This window comes from Leptodactylus fuscus, chromosome 4 (assembly GCF_031893055.1).
Source record: "Leptodactylus fuscus isolate aLepFus1 chromosome 4, aLepFus1.hap2, whole genome shotgun sequence".
Lineage (NCBI taxonomy): Eukaryota > Metazoa > Chordata > Amphibia > Anura > Leptodactylidae > Leptodactylus > Leptodactylus fuscus.
Genome location: NC_134268.1, coordinates 43741874 through 43760485, shown reverse-complemented (window position 1 = coordinate 43760485; position 18612 = coordinate 43741874). Strand labels below are relative to the sequence as shown.

The 18612-nt window shown below is 39.9% G+C and overlaps 1 protein-coding gene across 4 annotated transcripts in view; it reads right to left on the bottom strand.

Moving 5' to 3' along the window:
* The window catches only part of LOC142200252 (tumor protein D52-like), a 135190-nt gene that overhangs the window by 65761 nt on the left and 50817 nt on the right, over window positions 1-18612 (bottom strand). For 3 of the 4 annotated variants that reach the window (XM_075270473.1, XM_075270471.1, XM_075270472.1), the window contains one exon: window positions 17706-18430. The exons of the other annotated variant lie outside the window; for it this stretch is intronic. In XM_075270473.1, coding sequence (XP_075126574.1) covers window positions 18311-18430 — 120 coding nt within the window. In that variant the 3' untranslated portion in view covers window positions 17706-18310. Of the gene's footprint in view, window positions 1-17705; window positions 18431-18612 lie in introns of those variants that run through there. 4 annotated transcript variants of the gene reach the window in all.

Here is an 18612-nt window from a genome sequence, read left to right as displayed (position 1 = left end):
GAACCAGATCCATCCCTTGTGTTGCACCAACTCTCCCATTTACACTGGTATTTACCTGTGCTATGAGGTCTGGCAGACTATAGTAAAGCCAGGGAGAGAGGAGAGATGAGGTGATGGATGCTAGTCCATGTGACCCAGGGTCAGAACCAACCTAATACTCCCAAGTCCTTTGTGAAGAAACCTCCGGCCAAAGAAAGTAAAATTGAAGTCTCCAGATAGCTCCTTTAAAGCGGTTACCCACCTTCATCCTCAGCAATAAGGAACTATTTGCAGCAGGGTCGGACTGGGGTGCCTAGGGCCCACCAGTGGGATTATTTCCAGGGGCCCACCCTACTGCCATATGTAATATCGCCCGTCCAGTTTTTGTCATTATACACGTTTAAAGTGCATTTTCACGCAAAATACAGTGTGCAAAACAGCTATGGCTACACTACTACTTCTGTCATGCAACCAAAGATCGCAGTGTCCCTTTGGGACTCTTTCACATTAGTGAATGGAGTCGCATTGGGTCCCTCAGGTTGCAATGTGACTCCATTCACTAACATGAGTGAAAGAATCACAGGGCGACACATCTTTGGTTGTATGACAGAAGTTATAGTGTAGCCATAGCCTAATGCTAGGTTCACAACAGCGGCAAGCTCTCCGTCATACAGGTCCACAATGGGACCAGAATGACGGAGAGGTGGACTATCAAAATGGCGGTTACACACAGACAGTGGCAGACCTCATTAACATAATGAAGTCCGCCAGGTGTCAGCCATTTTCAGGCATTGTCAGGCAGATAAGGGTATGTTCACACATCAGTATGCCATCCGTCCGTTTGAATTCAGTTTGACACTTCAAAACGGACTGAGGCACATACTGATTGTATACTGACACCTTTTTATGCTGATAGCAAACGCTCTCCGTCCCCTAGAGGACAGATAAGGGGATTACAAGTAGCAATTGGAAATAGAGTAGAGAGCAGTATGTGTACCAGTCCGTTTTGAAGTGTCAAACTGAATTCAAACGGACGGATGGCACACTGATGTGTGAACATATCCTAAGTCCTCAGCGTTTCTGAAACTTGGATATTGTTATGCTGGAGCTCTAGAAAAGGGCACCAGCATAACAATAGAGTGGGACATCATCTATGTGGTGGGTGGACTACAACTCTCAACAGTTCCAGGGTATCTGGAGCTGCTGGGAGTTGTAGTAATTGAAAGATTTGGGGGCATCTTTCAATTGTCCACCTCAGACAGCGGGGGGATTGGGGGTGCTAGCAGTACCATTACAATAAATCACAACATTACAATAAATACAATGCAATGTGATATTTTGTGCAGTAATACTCACAGGAGATGTCTTCCCACATTTCCCGTCTCTTCCTTTTGGACCGCCATGACCACTTCTTCCAGCTGTGACTTGACTCTGTAAAGTTTGAAACACAGACATCTTTGACTCCTCACTTCTCCACACATCCAACCCCAATATATATATATATATATATATATATATATATATATATATATATATATCTCACAGCAGCCCCTGCAGCCTATATTATGCCCCACAGTGGCACAATAGACTGTGGGGTATAATAGAGGTTGCAGGGGGGCCACTGTAGGGCATAATAGAGGTTACAGGGGCCACAGTGGACCCTTCAAGCTCTATTATGCCCCACAGTTGCACACCCATGAACTATTATTATACTCGGGGGTCTTTTCAGACCCTGAGTATAATAATCGGAGCCCCAGGGGAGGTGAGGGAACATAATAAATACTGTTACTCACCTCGCCGGGATCCGATTTTACTCCTAGCAGGCTTTGGGCCGATATGGTAATGTGTCAGACGTCACGTGGTCTGGGATATTACCATATAGGCCCAAAGCCTGTGCTAGCAGTAACATATAGGCCCAAAGCCTGTGGTAGCAGTAACAGCCTGTTACTATATAGGCCTAAAGCCTGTTCTAGCAGTAACAGGCTATTACTACTAGCACAGGCTTCGGGCCTATATAGTACTGCTAGCACAGGCTTCGGGCCTATATGGTAATATTCCAGACCACGTGACGTCTGGGCATTACCATATAGCCCCGAAGCCAGCTAGGAGTAACACCGGATCCCGGAGAGGTGAGTAACACTGTTTATTATGTTCTCTCACCTCCCCTGGGGCCCCGATTATTATACTCGGGGGTCTGAAAAGACCCCTGAGTATAATATTAGCGGCAGTGGGATCGCGGCCTGGCCCGGGCCTATTCACTACCGCCCGCCGCGGCCTAAAGTACAAGGGGAAGCGGGGGCGGCAGTGAGCAGGTCCGGGATGGTAAATAGGCCGCTGCCTGCTGGTAGATACTCCAGTAGGCAGCGGCCTATTATAAAACAAAAAAAAGTTATTATACTTACCGTCCGACCGCGCGCTGCTTCTCCCGCTGCTGCCGCATCCTCTTCTCTCAGGCGTCTGTGTATCAGCGTAGGCGGCGTGATGACGCCGCCTACGCTGATACGTAGATGGCTGAACAAGCGCAAGGACATCGTTCACAATAAGAAAAAGGATCCAGCACCGAAAAAATGACTGAATTAAAACATGGCTTTTATTCTAGATTGCTAAAAACACATAGCGTAAACACCAAAGTGCATAGAGAATATATATATGTAAAAAAATCTCTTTGTTTGTATATGTCATACCAGTCCACGAAGACAAAACATCAGACGAGACCTACATGAAACATGGCTGCCGCTGACGCGTTTCGAGGTAGTGTAACCTCTTAGTCATAGCGATAGCAAACTAAACATGGTCATTCCTTATATACTCAAAAACATCTGAACGTAATTAAACACAAATACATAACACATGAGACATATCACGTGAAGACACACGATAAACATTTGAATGCAAAAAAGAAAAATGGGACTGGAATGCTAAATCCACATAAATGTATATAAATACATCTGAACATGTATGTGTGAATTGTACCATAGAAAATTCATAGAAAAAAGAGTTAGCATATTCTGAAGATAAATAAATAAATGACTAGCTTACCCTACATTGGAGAGTTGTTAATGTGTCCGTGGAACAGGTTGTCAATGTCATGATGGCATATATAAAGATGGAAGACTTAAGGTAAGTGTATGAAAAGATCCCGCTGGATTATGTCCTAGTTCACATTATGAGAAATCTTCAGCCTAAAGGGACATACGACCGCATTGTATGGATGAAGGCTCCTAACCCGGAAATGGGAATGCAATTCCGGGGAGCCGATCATGTGACTTAACACATGATTGGAAAAACTGGTATGTATGTTGTTGCCTAGACTGCAGATGTAACAAACAGATTGAGGATGGCTCCTCAAGACACGTGATATGTCACATGATGAGGAATACTGCGTGACATGGAGCCATATTTATAAAAAGGTGTATCAGATGTCTGCGGTGTAGACAAGAAGTATAAAATGTGAAAGTCGGACATAGAATTAATTGCATATATTAAATGGAGTTGTTATCCAAAGAGAAAAAACCTGAGATTGGTGTAGAAAAAGAAACGATTATATATATCAATTCTAAACGTGAGCATATGAATTAATAAAAGTATATAAGATCGGTCTTAAAATTAAGACCATCCGGATACCTAGTAGATAGTTCAAATATCCAAAATGCCTCACGTTTGTGTAGTTTTCTGCCCCAATCACCCCCTCTAATTGGCTTAACCACTTTTTCTATGGCAAAAAATTGGAAAGATACTGTACTGCCACTGTGTACCTGAACAAAATGTCGGGACGCTCCCGACATGTTGACTGATAAATCTTTAGTACAGTCCCTCAGATGTTCTGAAATGCGTGTTCTGAGACATCTAGTGGTGCAACCCACATAATATATATCACATAGTGAACATCGAATTAAATAAATTACATATCTAGAACTACAGTTCAGGTGACATTTAATACGATATTGTTTATCCTTTTTTTTGTTGCAAAAACTGGATGTTTTGTATGCATATTTGCAAACCGAACATCTGGTGGTGCCACATTTATGAAAACCTTGGTATGTCAACCATGATTCATTGACGCTATTGTAATTGTCCCTAAGCATGCTGGGGGACAGCATATTACCGAGCGTTTTCCCTCTTCGGGAAACAAACCGGCATCCAGAGTCAAGAACTCTGGATGTTGCATCATCTTGTAATAATATAGGGATATGTTTTTTGATGATATTAATAATTTGATTATAGTCAGAACTGTAGTTCGTACAAAAATAAACATTTTTATTGGACTGAGTGTTTCTTCCTGCTTTTGCAGAATCTGATAATAATACTGTTCTGTCCTTTTGTGCAATTAATTTGTCCGCCCTATGAAGAGACCAATGTGGGTATCCTCTTGCCCTTAATCTATTTAACACCTGTGTTTTTTGAGCCTTAAAATCTCCTTCTTTAGAGCAAGATCTTTTTGTTCTTGTGATTTCTCCCAAAGGTATTGCCTTAATGGTGTGTGCTGGATGACAACTAGATGCATGGAGAATGGTGTTTCCTGCGGTTTCCTTGCGATATGGTGTTGAAATTACTCTATTCAAAAGTATGTCCCCCTCAAGTGTGAGATCTAAAAATTGAATAGAGCTCTTATTAACAACATGAGTGAATTCCAAATTCATGTCATTATTGTTGAGATACTCCAAAAATGATGGCACGGCCGATATATCCCCCGACCACACAAGCAGGAGGTCGTCGATATATCGACCGTACCAATGGATGCTAATTGCATATGGATTATAAATGGAATATATATACCTCTCCTCCCACCAGCACATATAAAGATTTGCTAAAGACGGTGAAAAGCGGGCCCCCATTGGGGCTCCGCATATCTGCAAATAATAAGTGTTGTTGAAAACAAAAAAGTTATGTTTAAGTAGATATTCCGTAATCATAATGATGAATTCACAGAATTCTTCTGTATAGTTGGAGTAACTGTACAGATGGTGGGAGAGGGCAGTCAAAGCTTTATCATGCGGAATACATGAATAAAGTGATTTAACATCGCAAGATACCCAAGAAAATGCGTCCTGCCAATTAAATTCCTCAAAAGTCTGGAGCACCTGTTTTGTGTCCCGGAGATGTCCGGGTGTACGTAAAACCAACGGTTGAAGAATTCCGTCTAACCAATCACATGTACGCTCGTTAAGGGAACCAATGCCCGATATGATTGGACGTAAAGGAGGCGAGACGGAATTCTTGTGTAATTTAGGTAATCCGTGGAATATGGCTGTTATTGGTTTATCCACGAGCAAATATTCCAAATCTCTGGTATTTAGAATACCCAATTCTAATCCCTCATTAAGAATTTTTTCAAGATTATTTCGGAATTCTATAGTGGGATCCGAGCTCAAAATTCTATATGTGTTAGTATCCTGTAGGATTGTCATAGCAGATTGTATATATTGCTCCCTGTCCATCACCACTACTCTTCCCCCCTTATCCGCCATTTTTATAGTTAAAGACTGGTCCTGCATGAGTGTTTTAAGAGCCAATCTTTCCTTACGAGTTAAATTATCCTTAGTGATAGTAGATGGCATCTTAGAATGTAGAGATCTAAGATCTCGTTCAACAACATGTTGAAAAGAATCAAATGCAGGAACCCTAGAATGAACTGGATAAAAATAGGGATTTTTAGAATGTACTTTGGTAGAATGTACAGTGCGTGATGGTGTGGAACTCTCCAAATGTAACTTAGTAAGTTCCATTACGCTAAGTTGTTCCTGAAAATTAAGTGAAACAAATTCGTTAATAACATTGTTGTTCATGCTATTGGAAAATGTATCTACTTCACCCTCCTCCTCACAGAGAAAATGTCTCTTGACAGTAAGAGAGCGCATAAAGCGATTCACATCCAATAGAGTTTCAAACAAATTGAATCTTTCCATTGGAACATAATTTAACCCCCTACTGAGTAAAGATACCATATCTGGGGACAAACTCTTGGAAGATAAATTAGTGACACTGGAACAGCTGTCAATATTGTCTATATTGTGTGCAGACACATTAACAGAATCGACACATTCCCTATCGTTATAACTGTTGGATGAAGAAGAAACAATGCATGGTGAACTACTGTCCATTAATTCCAGAGATTGCAGGGCAGGATGCATTATTGCCGGGTGGATCTCGTTTTCCTGGTGGAAAATCTTGGATTTCTTGGAATGCTTTCGGCCTGCCCTGTGCGTGCGTTTTTTGATCGCACAGAAGTGTTGAAACCAGAAGAACTATTGGTGTCCTGAAAATCATCGAGACCACTTTCCTTATCTGAGATTTCAAACTCCGAAGAACTGAAAGAAACTCTTCGTGATGCATGATAGGGCTGGTCACGGGAATCTTTAAAATTATTCCTCTCCCTCGAACGCTTCAAAATGGATCGTGGAGTAGAAGTAAAATGCTGTTGTTTTCTCCAATTGTAGACTTGATTTTGTTCATAATCCTGTTTATCACGAACAAACTTCCTTTTTTTGATAGAAACGATGTTATTTTCCAATTCTCCGATTTTGGTTTGTATTTTAGGGAGAATTTCTTTGTAGGTTTTAGTATGTTCATATTGAACCAAATCAAGTTTAGTCTTGTCCAAGTCCTCCTTGAATGTTGCCAATTTGTTTTCCTCCTCAGAGATAATCAATTCCATGAGTTTAAATGAACATTGAGTGAGTATTTCCTCCCATTTGGTCTGGAAACTTTCATTATAGATGGTAGTGGCTATTTTGTTCATTCGCAAGCCGCGTGGTATCATCTTTTTGTTAAGATAAGACTTGAGGGAATTGTGGTCCCACCATGTTTTAATCTCTGAAGTCCATGTTTTGGAATATTTGTTGAGTAATTCCCTACATGCTGTTTCTTCATCATTGGTTGTAGAGGAATTATCAAAAACCTCCGCTAATCTCCGAATTCTATGATTATCGGTAAAAACTGATTCCATTATAGAAAAAATGTATAAATATATCTCAATAAATTGCACTGGTGTGAAACGCTAATATCGTTATGGTATTTAATAAGTACCATGCATATTTGAAAAAAATAGTCCAACATGAAACTTTATATAACAAATCTTTCTTAGACAGAGCCGGCCCGTGGTAACAAATTCCGGATAATCACTTAATGCAAAGAGTAGTTTGTCCACAGCCACTGCAATCAATTATTTATGTGTGTATCGATGCAAGAATCCGCCCTCCGGACAGGGCATTAAGACAGTATTCACAATAAGAAAAAGGATCCAGCACCGAAAAAATGACTGAATTAAAACATGGCTTTTATTCTAGATTGCTAAAAACACATAGCGTAAACACCAAAGTGCATAGAGAATATATGTATGTAAAAAAATCTCTTTGTTTGTATATGTCATACCAGTTCACGAAGACAAAACATCAGACAAGACCTACATGAAACATGGCTGCCGCTGACGCGTTTCGAGGTAGTGTAACCTCTTAGTCATAGCGATAGCAAACTAAACATGGTCATTCCTTATATACTCAAAAACATCTGAACGTAATTAAACACAAATACATAACACATGAGACATATCACGTGAAGACACACGATAAACATTTGAATGCAAAAAAGAAAAATGGGACTGGAATGCTAAATCCACATAAATGTATATAAATACATCTGAACATGTATGTGTGAATTGTACCATAGAAAATTCATAGAAAAAAAGAGTTAGCATATTCTGAAGATAAATAAATAAATGACTAGCTTACCCTTTTCTGCCCCAATCACCCCCTCTAATTGGCTTAACCACTTTTTCTATGGCAAAAAATTGGAAAGATACTGTACTGCCACTGTGTACCTGAACAAAATGTCGGGACGCTCCCGACATGTTGACTGATAAATCTTTAGTACAGTCCCTCAGATGTTCTGAAATGCGTGTTCTGAGACATCTAGTGGTGCAACCCACATAATATATATCACATAGTGAACATCGAATTAAATAAATTACATATCTAGAACTACAGTTCAGGTGACATTTAATACGATATTGTTTATCCTTTTTTTTGTTGCAAAAACTGGATGTTTTGTATGCATATTTGCAAACCGAACATCTGGTGGTGCCACATTTATGAAAACCTTGGTATGTCAACCATGATTCATTGACGCTATTGTAATTGTCCCTAAGCATGCTGGGGGACAGCATATTACCGAGCGTTTTCCCTCTTCGGGAAACAAACCGGCATCCAGAGTCAAGAACTCTGGATGTTGCATCATCTTGTAATAATATAGGGATATGTTTTTTGATGATATTAATAATTTGATTATAGTCAGAACTGTAGTTCGTACAAAAATAAACATTTTTATTGGACTGAGTGTTTCTTCCTGCTTTTGCAGAATCTGATAATAATACTGTTCTGTCCTAAAGAAGGAGATTTTAAGGCTCAAAAAACACAGGTGTTAAATAGATTAAGGGCAAGAGGATACCCGCATTGGTCTCTTCATAGGGCGGACAAATTAATTGCACAAAAGGACATCCAGTTTTTGCAACAAAAAAAAGGATAAACAATATCGTATTAAATGTCACCTGAACTGTAGTTCTAGATATGTAATTTATTTAATTCGATGTTCACTATGTGATATATATTATGTGGGTTGCACCACTAGATGTCTCAGAACACGCATTTCAGAACATCTGAGGGACTGTACTAAAGATTTATCAGTCAACATGTCGGGAGCGTCCCGACATTTTGTTCAGGTACACAGTGGCAGTACAGTATCTTTCCAATTTTTTGCCATAGAAAAAGTGGTTAAGCCAATTAGAGGGGGTGATTGGGGCAGAAAACTACACAAACGTGAGGCATTTTGGATATTTGAACTATCTACTAGGTATCCGGATGGTCTTAATTTTAAGACCGATCTTATATACTTTTATTAATTCATATGCTCACGTTTAGAATTGATATATATAATCGTTTCTTTTTCTACACCAATCTCAGGTTTTTTCTCTTTGGATAACAACTCCATTTAATATATGCAATTAATTCTATGTCCGACTTTCACATTTTATACTTCTTGTCTACACCGCAGACATCTGATACACCTTTTTATAAATATGGCTCCATGTCACGCAGTATTCCTCATCATGTGACATATCACGTGTCTTGAGGAGCCATCCTCAATCTGTTTGTTACATCTGCAGTCTAGGCAACAACATACATACCAGTTTTTCCAATCATGTGTTAAGTCACATGATCGGCACCCCGGAATTGCATTCCCATTTCCGGGTTAGGAGCCTTCATCCATACAATGCGGTCGTATGTCCCTTTAGGCTGAAGATTTCTCATAATGTGAACTAGGACATAATCCAGCGGGATCTTTTCATACACTTACCTTAAGTCTTCCATCTTTATATATGCCATCATGACATTGACAACCTGTTCCACGGACACATTAACAACTCTCCAATGTAGGGTAAGCTAGTCATTTATTTATTTATCTTCAGAATATGCTAACTCTTTTTTCTATGAATTTTCTATGGTACAATTCACACATACATGTTCAGATGTATTTATATACATTTATGTGGATTTAGCATTCCAGTCCCATTTTTCTTTTTTGCATTCAAATGTTTATCGTGTGTCTTCACGTGATATGTCTCATGTGTTATGTATTTGTGTTTAATTACGTTCAGATGTTTTTGAGTATATAAGGAATGACCATGTTTAGTTTGCTATCGCTATGACTAAGAGGTTACACTACCTCGAAACGCGTCAGCGGCAGCCATGTTTCATGTAGGTCTCGTCTGATGTTTTGTCTTCGTGGACTGGTATGACATATACAAACAAAGAGATTTTTTTACATATATATATTCTCTATGCACTTTGGTGTTTACGCTATGTGTTTTTAGCAATCTAGAATAAAAGCCATGTTTTAATTCAGTCATTTTTTCGGTGCTGGATCCTTTTTCTTATTGTGAATACTGTCTTAATGCCCTGTCCGGAGGGCGGATTCTTGCATCGATACACACATAAATAATTGATTGCAGTGGCTGTGGACAAACTACTCTTTGCATGAAGTGATTATCCGGAATTTGTTACCACGGGCCGGCTCTGTCTAAGAAAGATTTGTTATATAAAGTTTCATGTTGGACTATTTTTTTCAAATATGCATGGTACTTATTAAATACCATAACGATATTAGCGTTTCACACCAGTGCAATTTATTGAGATATATTTATACATTTTTTCTATAATGGAATCAGTTTTTACCGATAATCATAGAATTCGGAGATTAGCGGAGGTTTTTGATAATTCCTCTACAACCAATGATGAAGAAACAGCATGTAGGGAATTACTCAACAAATATTCCAAAACATGGACTTCAGAGATTAAAACATGGTGGGACCACAATTCCCTCAAGTCTTATCTTAACAAAAAGATGATACCACGCGGCTTGCGAATGAACAAAATAGCCACTACCATCTATAATGAAAGTTTCCAGACCAAATGGGAGGAAATACTCACTCAATGTTCATTTAAACTCATGGAATTGATTATCTCTGAGGAGGAAAACAAATTGGCAACATTCAAGGAGGACTTGGACAAGACTAAACTTGATTTGGTTCAATATGAACATACTAAAACCTACAAAGAAATTCTCCCTAAAATACAAACCAAAATCGGAGAATTGGAAAATAACATTGTTTCTATCAAAAAAAGGAAGTTTGTTCGTGATAAACAGGATTATGAACAAAATCAAGTCTACAATTGGAGAAAACAACAGCATTTTACTTCTACTCCACGATCCATTTTGAAGCGTTCGAGGGAGAGGAATAATTTTAAAGATTCCCGTGACCAGCCCTATCATGCATCACGAAGAGTTTCTTTCAGTTCTTCGGAGTTTGAAATCTCAGATAAGGAAAGTGGTCTCGATGATTTTCAGGACACCAATAGTTCTTCTGGTTTCAACACTTCTGTGCGATCAAAAAACGCACGCACAGGGCAGGCCGAAAGCATTCCAAGAAATCCAAGATTTTCCACCAGGAAAACGAGATCCACCCGGCAATAATGCATCCTGCCCTGCAATCTCTGGAATTAATGGACAGTAGTTCACCATGCATTGTTTCTTCTTCATCCAACAGTTATAACGATAGGGAATGTGTCGATTCTGTTAATGTGTCTGCACACAATATAGACAATATTGACAGCTGTTCCAGTGTCACTAATTTATCTTCCAAGAGTTTGTCCCCAGATATGGTATCTTTACTCAGTAGGGGGTTAAATTATGTTCCAATGGAAAGATTCAATTTGTTTGAAACTCTATTGGATGTGAATCGCTTTATGCGCTCTCTTACTGTCAAGAGACATTTTCTCTGTGAGGAGGAGGGTGAAGTAGATACATTTTCCAATAGCATGAACAACAATGTTATTAACGAATTTGTTTCACTTAATTTTCAGGAACAACTTAGCGTAATGGAACTTACTAAGTTACATTTGGAGAGTTCCACACCATCACGCACTGTACATTCTACCAAAGTACATTCTAAAAATCCCTATTTTTATCCAGTTCATTCTAGGGTTCCTGCATTTGATTCTTTTCAACATGTTGTTGAACGAGATCTTAGATCTCTACATTCTAAGATGCCATCTACTATCACTAAGGATAATTTAACTCGTAAGGAAAGATTGGCTCTTAAAACACTCATGCAGGACCAGTCTTTAACTATAAAAATGGCGGATAAGGGGGGAAGAGTAGTGGTGATGGACAGGGAGCAATATATACAATCTGCTATGACAATCCTACAGGATACTAACACATATAGAATTTTGAGCTCGGATCCCACTATAGAATTCCGAAATAATCTTGAAAAAATTCTTAATGAGGGATTAGAATTGGGTATTCTAAATACCAGAGATTTGGAATATTTGCTCGTGGATAAACCAATAACAGCCATATTCCACGGATTACCTAAATTACACAAGAATTCCATCTCGCCTCCTTTACGTCCAATCATATCGGGCATTGGTTCCCTTAACGAGCGTACATGTGATTGGTTAGACGGAATTCTTCAACCGTTGGTTTTACGTACACCCGGACATCTCCGGGACACAAAACAGGTGCTCCAGACTTTTGAGGAATTTAATTGGCAGGACGCATTTTCTTGGGTATCTTGCGATGTTAAATCACTTTATTCATGTATTCCGCATGATAAAGCTTTGACTGCCCTCTCCCACCATCTGTACAGTTACTCCAACTATACAGAAGAATTCTGTGAATTCATCATTATGATTACGGAATATCTACTTAAACATAACTTTTTTGTTTTCAACAACACTTATTATTTGCAGATATGCGGAGCCCCAATGGGGGCCCGCTTTTCACCGTCTTTAGCAAATCTTTATATGTGCTGGTGGGAGGAGAGGTATATATATTCCATTTATAATCCATATGCAATTAGCATCCATTGGTACGGTCGATATATCGACGACCTCCTGCTTGTGTGGTCGGGGGATATATCGGCCGTGCCATCATTTTTGGAGTATCTCAACAATAATGACATGAATTTGGAATTCACTCATGTTGTTAATAAGAGCTCTATTCAATTTTTAGATCTCACACTTGAGGGGGACATACTTTTGAATAGAGTAATTTCAACACCATATCGCAAGGAAACCGCAGGAAACACCATTCTCCATGCATCTAGTTGTCATCCAGCACACACCATTAAGGCAATACCTTTGGGAGAAATCACAAGAACAAAAAGATCTTGCTCTAAAGAAGGAGATTTTAAGGCTCAAAAAACACAGGTGTTAAATAGATTAAGGGCAAGAGGATACCCACATTGGTCTCTTCATAGGGCGGACAAATTAATTGCACAAAAGGACAGAACAGTATTATTATCAGATTCTGCAAAAGCAGGAAGAAACACTCAGTCCAATAAAAATGTTTATTTTTGTACGAACTACAGTTCTGACTATAATCAAATTATTAATATCATCAAAAAACATATCCCTATATTATTACAAGATGATGCAACATCCAGAGTTCTTGACTCTGGATGCCGGTTTGTTTCCCGAAGAGGGAAAACGCTCGGTAATATGCTGTCCCCCAGCATGCTTAGGGACAATTACAATAGCGTCAATGAATCATGGTTGACATACCAAGGTTTTCATAAATGTGGCACCACCAGATGTTCGGTTTGCAAATATGCATACAAAACATCCAGTTTTTGCAACAAAAAAAAGGATAAACAATATCGTATTAAATGTCACCTGAACTGTAGTTCTAGATATGTAATTTATTTAATTCGATGTTCACTATGTGATATATATTATGTGGGTTGCACCACTAGATGTCTCAGAACACGCATTTCAGAACATCTGAGGGACTGTACTAAAGATTTATCAGTCAACATGTCGGGAGCGTCCCGACATTTTGTTCAGGTACACAGTGGCAGTACAGTATCTTTCCAATTTTTTGCCATAGAAAAAGTGGTTAAGCCAATTAGAGGGGGTGATTGGGGCAGAAAACTACACAAACGTGAGGCATTTTGGATATTTGAACTATCTACTAGGTATCCGGATGGTCTTAATTTTAAGACCGATCTTATATACTTTTATCAATTCATATGCTCACGTTTAGAATTGATATATATAATCGTTTCTTTTTCTACACCAATCTCAGGTTTTTTCTCTTTGGATAACAACTCCATTTAATATATGCAATTAATTCTATGTCCGACTTTCACATTTTATACTTCTTGTCTACACCGCAGACATCTGATACACCTTTTTATAAATATGGCTCCATGTCACGCAGTATTCCTCATCATGTGACATATCACGTGTCTTGAGGAGCCATCCTCAATCTGTTTGTTACATCTGCAGTCTAGGCAACAACATACATACCAGTTTTTCCAATCATGTGTTAAGTCACATGATCGGCACCCCGGAATTGCATTCCCATTTCCGGGTTAGGAGCCTTCATCCATACAATGCGGTCGTATGTCCCTTTAGGCTGAAGATTTCTCATAATGTGAACTAGGACATAATCCAGCGGGATCTTTTCATACACTTACCTTAAGTCTTCCATCTTTATATATGCCATCATGACATTGACAACCTGTTCCACGGACACATTAACAACTCTCCAATGTAGGGTAAGCTAGTCATTTATTTATTTATCTTCAGAATATGCTAACTCTTTTTTCTATGAATTTTCTATGGTACAATTCACACATACATGTTCAGATGTATTTATATACATTTATGTGGATTTAGCATTCCAGTCCCATTTTTCTTTTTTGCATTCAAATGTTTACCGTGTGTCTTCACGTGATATGTCTCATGTGTTATGTATTTGTGTTTAATTACGTTCAGATGTTTTTGAGTATATAAGGAATGACCATGTTTAGTTTGCTATCGCTATGACTAAGAGGTTACACTACCTCGAAACGCGTCAGCGGCAGCCATGTTTCATGTAGGTCTCGTCTGATGTTTTGTCTTCGTGGACTGGTATGACATATACAAACAAAGAGATTTTTTTACATATATATATTCTCTATGCACTTTGGTGTTTACGCTATGTGTTTTTAGCAATCTAGAATAAAAGCCATGTTTTAATTCAGTCATTTTTTCGGTGCTGGATCCTTTTTCTTATTGTGAATACTGTCTTAATGCTCTGTCCGGAGGGCGGATTCTTGCATCGATACACACATAAATAATTGATTGCAGTGGCTGTGGACAAACTACTCTTTGCAAGGACATCGGTAGCTCTCCTTGCGCTGGTTCTTAGGATTAGGGGAGGCGCCCTAAGCGCCTCCCCTAATCCTCCTCTGACATGGGCATGGGCCCGATTGAAATGTCAGGGGCCCGATCAGGCCCCTAACCACCCGATCCATCCCATTGATGATCGGGCCCCTGCCTATGCTAAAATGATTAGCTGTATAGTCGGGGCCCGGGGGCCCACCGGCGGATCCCCCGGTGCTCCGGCGGGCCAGTCCGACCCTGATTTGCAGTGCAAAACTACAAATACACCAGAAAATGTTTATGTTATAAAACCCGCAAAATGTAGCACATTGATAAAATTTCAATATGGCTAAGCCCCTTTTACTAACCCTGTCCCCCTTTGCAGGCGTTACACACCTCTTTTGTGGCATGGATATTAAATGTGTCAATCATGTTTCTTTTTTTTTTTTCCCTGATGTGAGTGGCACATAGAATGCAAAACATCAAATAGTTTATGATTAAGAACTTGGCCGATTCAGGGACATTTTGCTAGACTTGGAAGATTTGCCCCTCCGCCCCTGTCATGAAGCTCGAAGGTCACCTCTTTTTGTGGGAGCCTCAGGATGTTTTGTAAATATGGTATCACCAGTGAGATTGTGTAGAAATACAGGTGACAGATTGTATAAATATAGATTGTCATCCAAAGGTCTCTTCTGATTTTCTGAGAGTGGTGAACTGTTATATGCCTGACACTAGTAAGTGGGCTCATATACTTGTTATGGCCCTAATGCAGACAATTTGGACCCCTTTAATATATCCTAGGTTATCCCAATGTACCACTGTTCCTTCTTTTAATATGTTCCTTATTTTATACACAGATGTGGCAGAGCCTTATGTTTTGATTAAAGCTAAACAGTTTTTTTTCCCCTTCAGAGATGTACAGACACTCCAGTGCAAAATTTGTAACAGGACCAGGGGCTAACTAAGGGACATAATAGAGTGCGGAGGAGGGGGTCGGTTGAGGTCTTTGACGTCAGTGTCGGTTGGGGGGCCCCATGTCAAAAGTTCGCAACGGGGCCCCGCCATTCCTAGTTACGCCACTGAACAGGACCACACACCACCCCCACCTACCATTCCTAATACTAGTGCAGAGGGGCCTCCCCCCATTCTACAATGTGTGTATGTGCAGCTTGTGCCGACTTCATGGTAACATGGAATTGTGAGATGCAATATTAGGTTACATTTTATGGATGGGAAAAATATTGCTAAATGGGTTTTATACAATTGACTGCAGTGGTCAGTGACCAGGAAACAATCGGAGAACACTAGAATTAAAGCACATTTATTTAGAACATTCTTTGACCTTTTTTTGTTTCCTTCCGCATAATCACTTAATGTATTCTGAAACAGTCAACAACAATTACATTTCTGCACTTACCTCTGCCTAGATAATCCACTAGCTTAGCTGATGCAGCATACGGTACCAGCAGATACTGCAACTTATTTTGCACTGTTTGCATATATACTGTGCCTCTGCCTTTGTACTATATGTATGTTTTGCAGACGAGAGAGAGAGATTGTTGCAGTCCTGAGACAGTGAAGATACCCACTGTCAGCTTTCATAGAGGAGAGAAAGTGTCAATGTGGAGGAGAAGCACCACATCATGGATCATTGGGGTTAACTTATTTACAGCTTCCATATATATTGGGAGTGGGCAGAGTATAGTTAATTTTGAGTGAAGAAACTAGGCACTGGACTAACATCATATATTGGGTATCTCCTGGCTGTGAAAACTGTGATCTGGCACAGTATCGCCCTCTACAGTGGAGCTCCCATTGCACTACTACACCCTCCTGTTGCGGATATAGCTGTAAGGTTACATCATTTTCTTTAGGAGGTTGGTTAGAGAAGTCAATTGAATGCTGTAGGCCACCAATGAGAACTATAACTACTATGGCTATCCTCCAGTTCCCTTCAGTGAGTTGCGTCATTGACAGACAATACTGTAACCCTTTCAGCACCATTTTTCTCCACAACCTCCCCTATTTGACTATAGACTTTTTTAATGTAGATTGTGAGCCCCATATAGGAATCACAATGTACATTTTTTTCTATCAGTAGGTCTTTGTAGAATGGGAGGAAATACACACAAACACAGGGAGAACATACAAACTCCTTACAAATGTTGTTCCTGGCAGGATTCGAACCCAGGACTCCAGCACTGCAAGGCTGCAGTGCTAACCACTGAACCACCATGTTGCCTCTTATGGTTACTTTTTAAATGGTGAATGATCTACCTATGTGACCCAATGGTAGGTGGCCATGGAATCAGATCTGGGTTGGAACGAGGAACAGGTGAAGTAGACCGCCGCCAAGAATCCCTTTGTGGAAGGCAATACCTTTACATCTATAAGCTTAATGACTTATCCACTAAGTACCATAATTAACTGTAGGGATCAATTAGTGGAGCACAGTCTGATATCTGGCCACCAAGAAAGCCTGTCCCACTCTGCAGAGGTTACAAGGGCTGTGCGTCTATTGCTCCATTCATCCCCAGAGCAATAGGACTCCCATTCCTGTACATAGGAGACAACCATCTTCAGGGTAACCAGCGTATATAGCAAAAAGTACAGACTTTACGGTGTCCTCTCTAAAGCTGGGTTCACACTAGCGTCGGTGTCCAACAGCTAGTGTCTGCAGAAGATTTTAGCATCGGACACAAACTGTGTCCGTTTACAATTTGCATTATTTTGAATGGGACATCATTTAGTGTCTGTGGGTGTCCTTAAGTGTCAGTTTGCAAAGAAATCCGATTTTTCAAGCAGACAGCAAAATCCTGCATGCAAAATCTCTGTATTTTTTCTATCTTGTGCAGGAAAACATCTGCCAATGTAACTGCTATCGTTCCCATAGGAAAGTATGGAATCAGATTGTCTCTGATGCTTCACTATTGCACTGAAGAGAGAAACAATGGATGGCAGGGTATATGGGGACAAGTCGTATACAATGGGAGTAATAAAATAAGCAGGACCAGACCTTCATTAACATAGAAACCATTTAATGAAAAACCTGCTATTTCCTTCCATCCAGCGGTAATAGAAATGGTAACAGTGAATGGAAGGTATAAGGCTGTGCGAGAGAGGACATACAGCTTCCTAAACACAACAGAAATCAGAATCACCAGGCTGAAGCGATGCAGAACATGTGCAATTCTCCTCACACACACATTTATTTCAGGATTTATTAGTGTCTACACAGTAATTGGAGGATCCAGTGTGTAACAAAAATGTTGGCAGTAGTAAAGGATAATGTAACAGTTTGAATAAAAATCCCTTTCACTTTCCCACCCGCCAAACGTTTGGATAAGTTTTATTTCAAGGTTTCTACCACAAGTATATGCACATAGGTGTCTAATGTAAGGGTGTACCTGTCACTGCCAGTGGTGGCGGTGGCTGCAGTGAGGTCACTGGTTTTAGCCGCCTGCACTGCGAGCAAGTGATAGGCACACGACAAACGGAAAACAAAAAAAAAAGCAAAGGGCACTGGAAACACAGAACATGTTTTTGGAGAACACAAGAGGGCGCTCTGGGTGTGCTTTCGATTATCCTGCAGCATCTTTCAGATTTGGCTGAATACGATAGGGATCTCACTGGTCTTCGAGATCCTTCTCTGTGAGGTCTTCTGTGGCACTGGCATTGGCGGCAGAGTTCAAAACCTCTCCAAAATCTCCGGCTGGCTGTTTGGTGTTGCTGCCGCTTACTTTTGACTGTAACAAAGAAGATATTTGTGATGCGTTACATAGATTGTTGGAGGTTTATGTACCTATCATGTAAATTCATGCTTCTGAACCAGGGCTAGTGTGAATGTATATTAAGTCATCCAGCATGCCTTAACTTGACTTTTTGTAGATACTGTAAAACGCTAAATTTTTCACATTGTGGGGTCCCC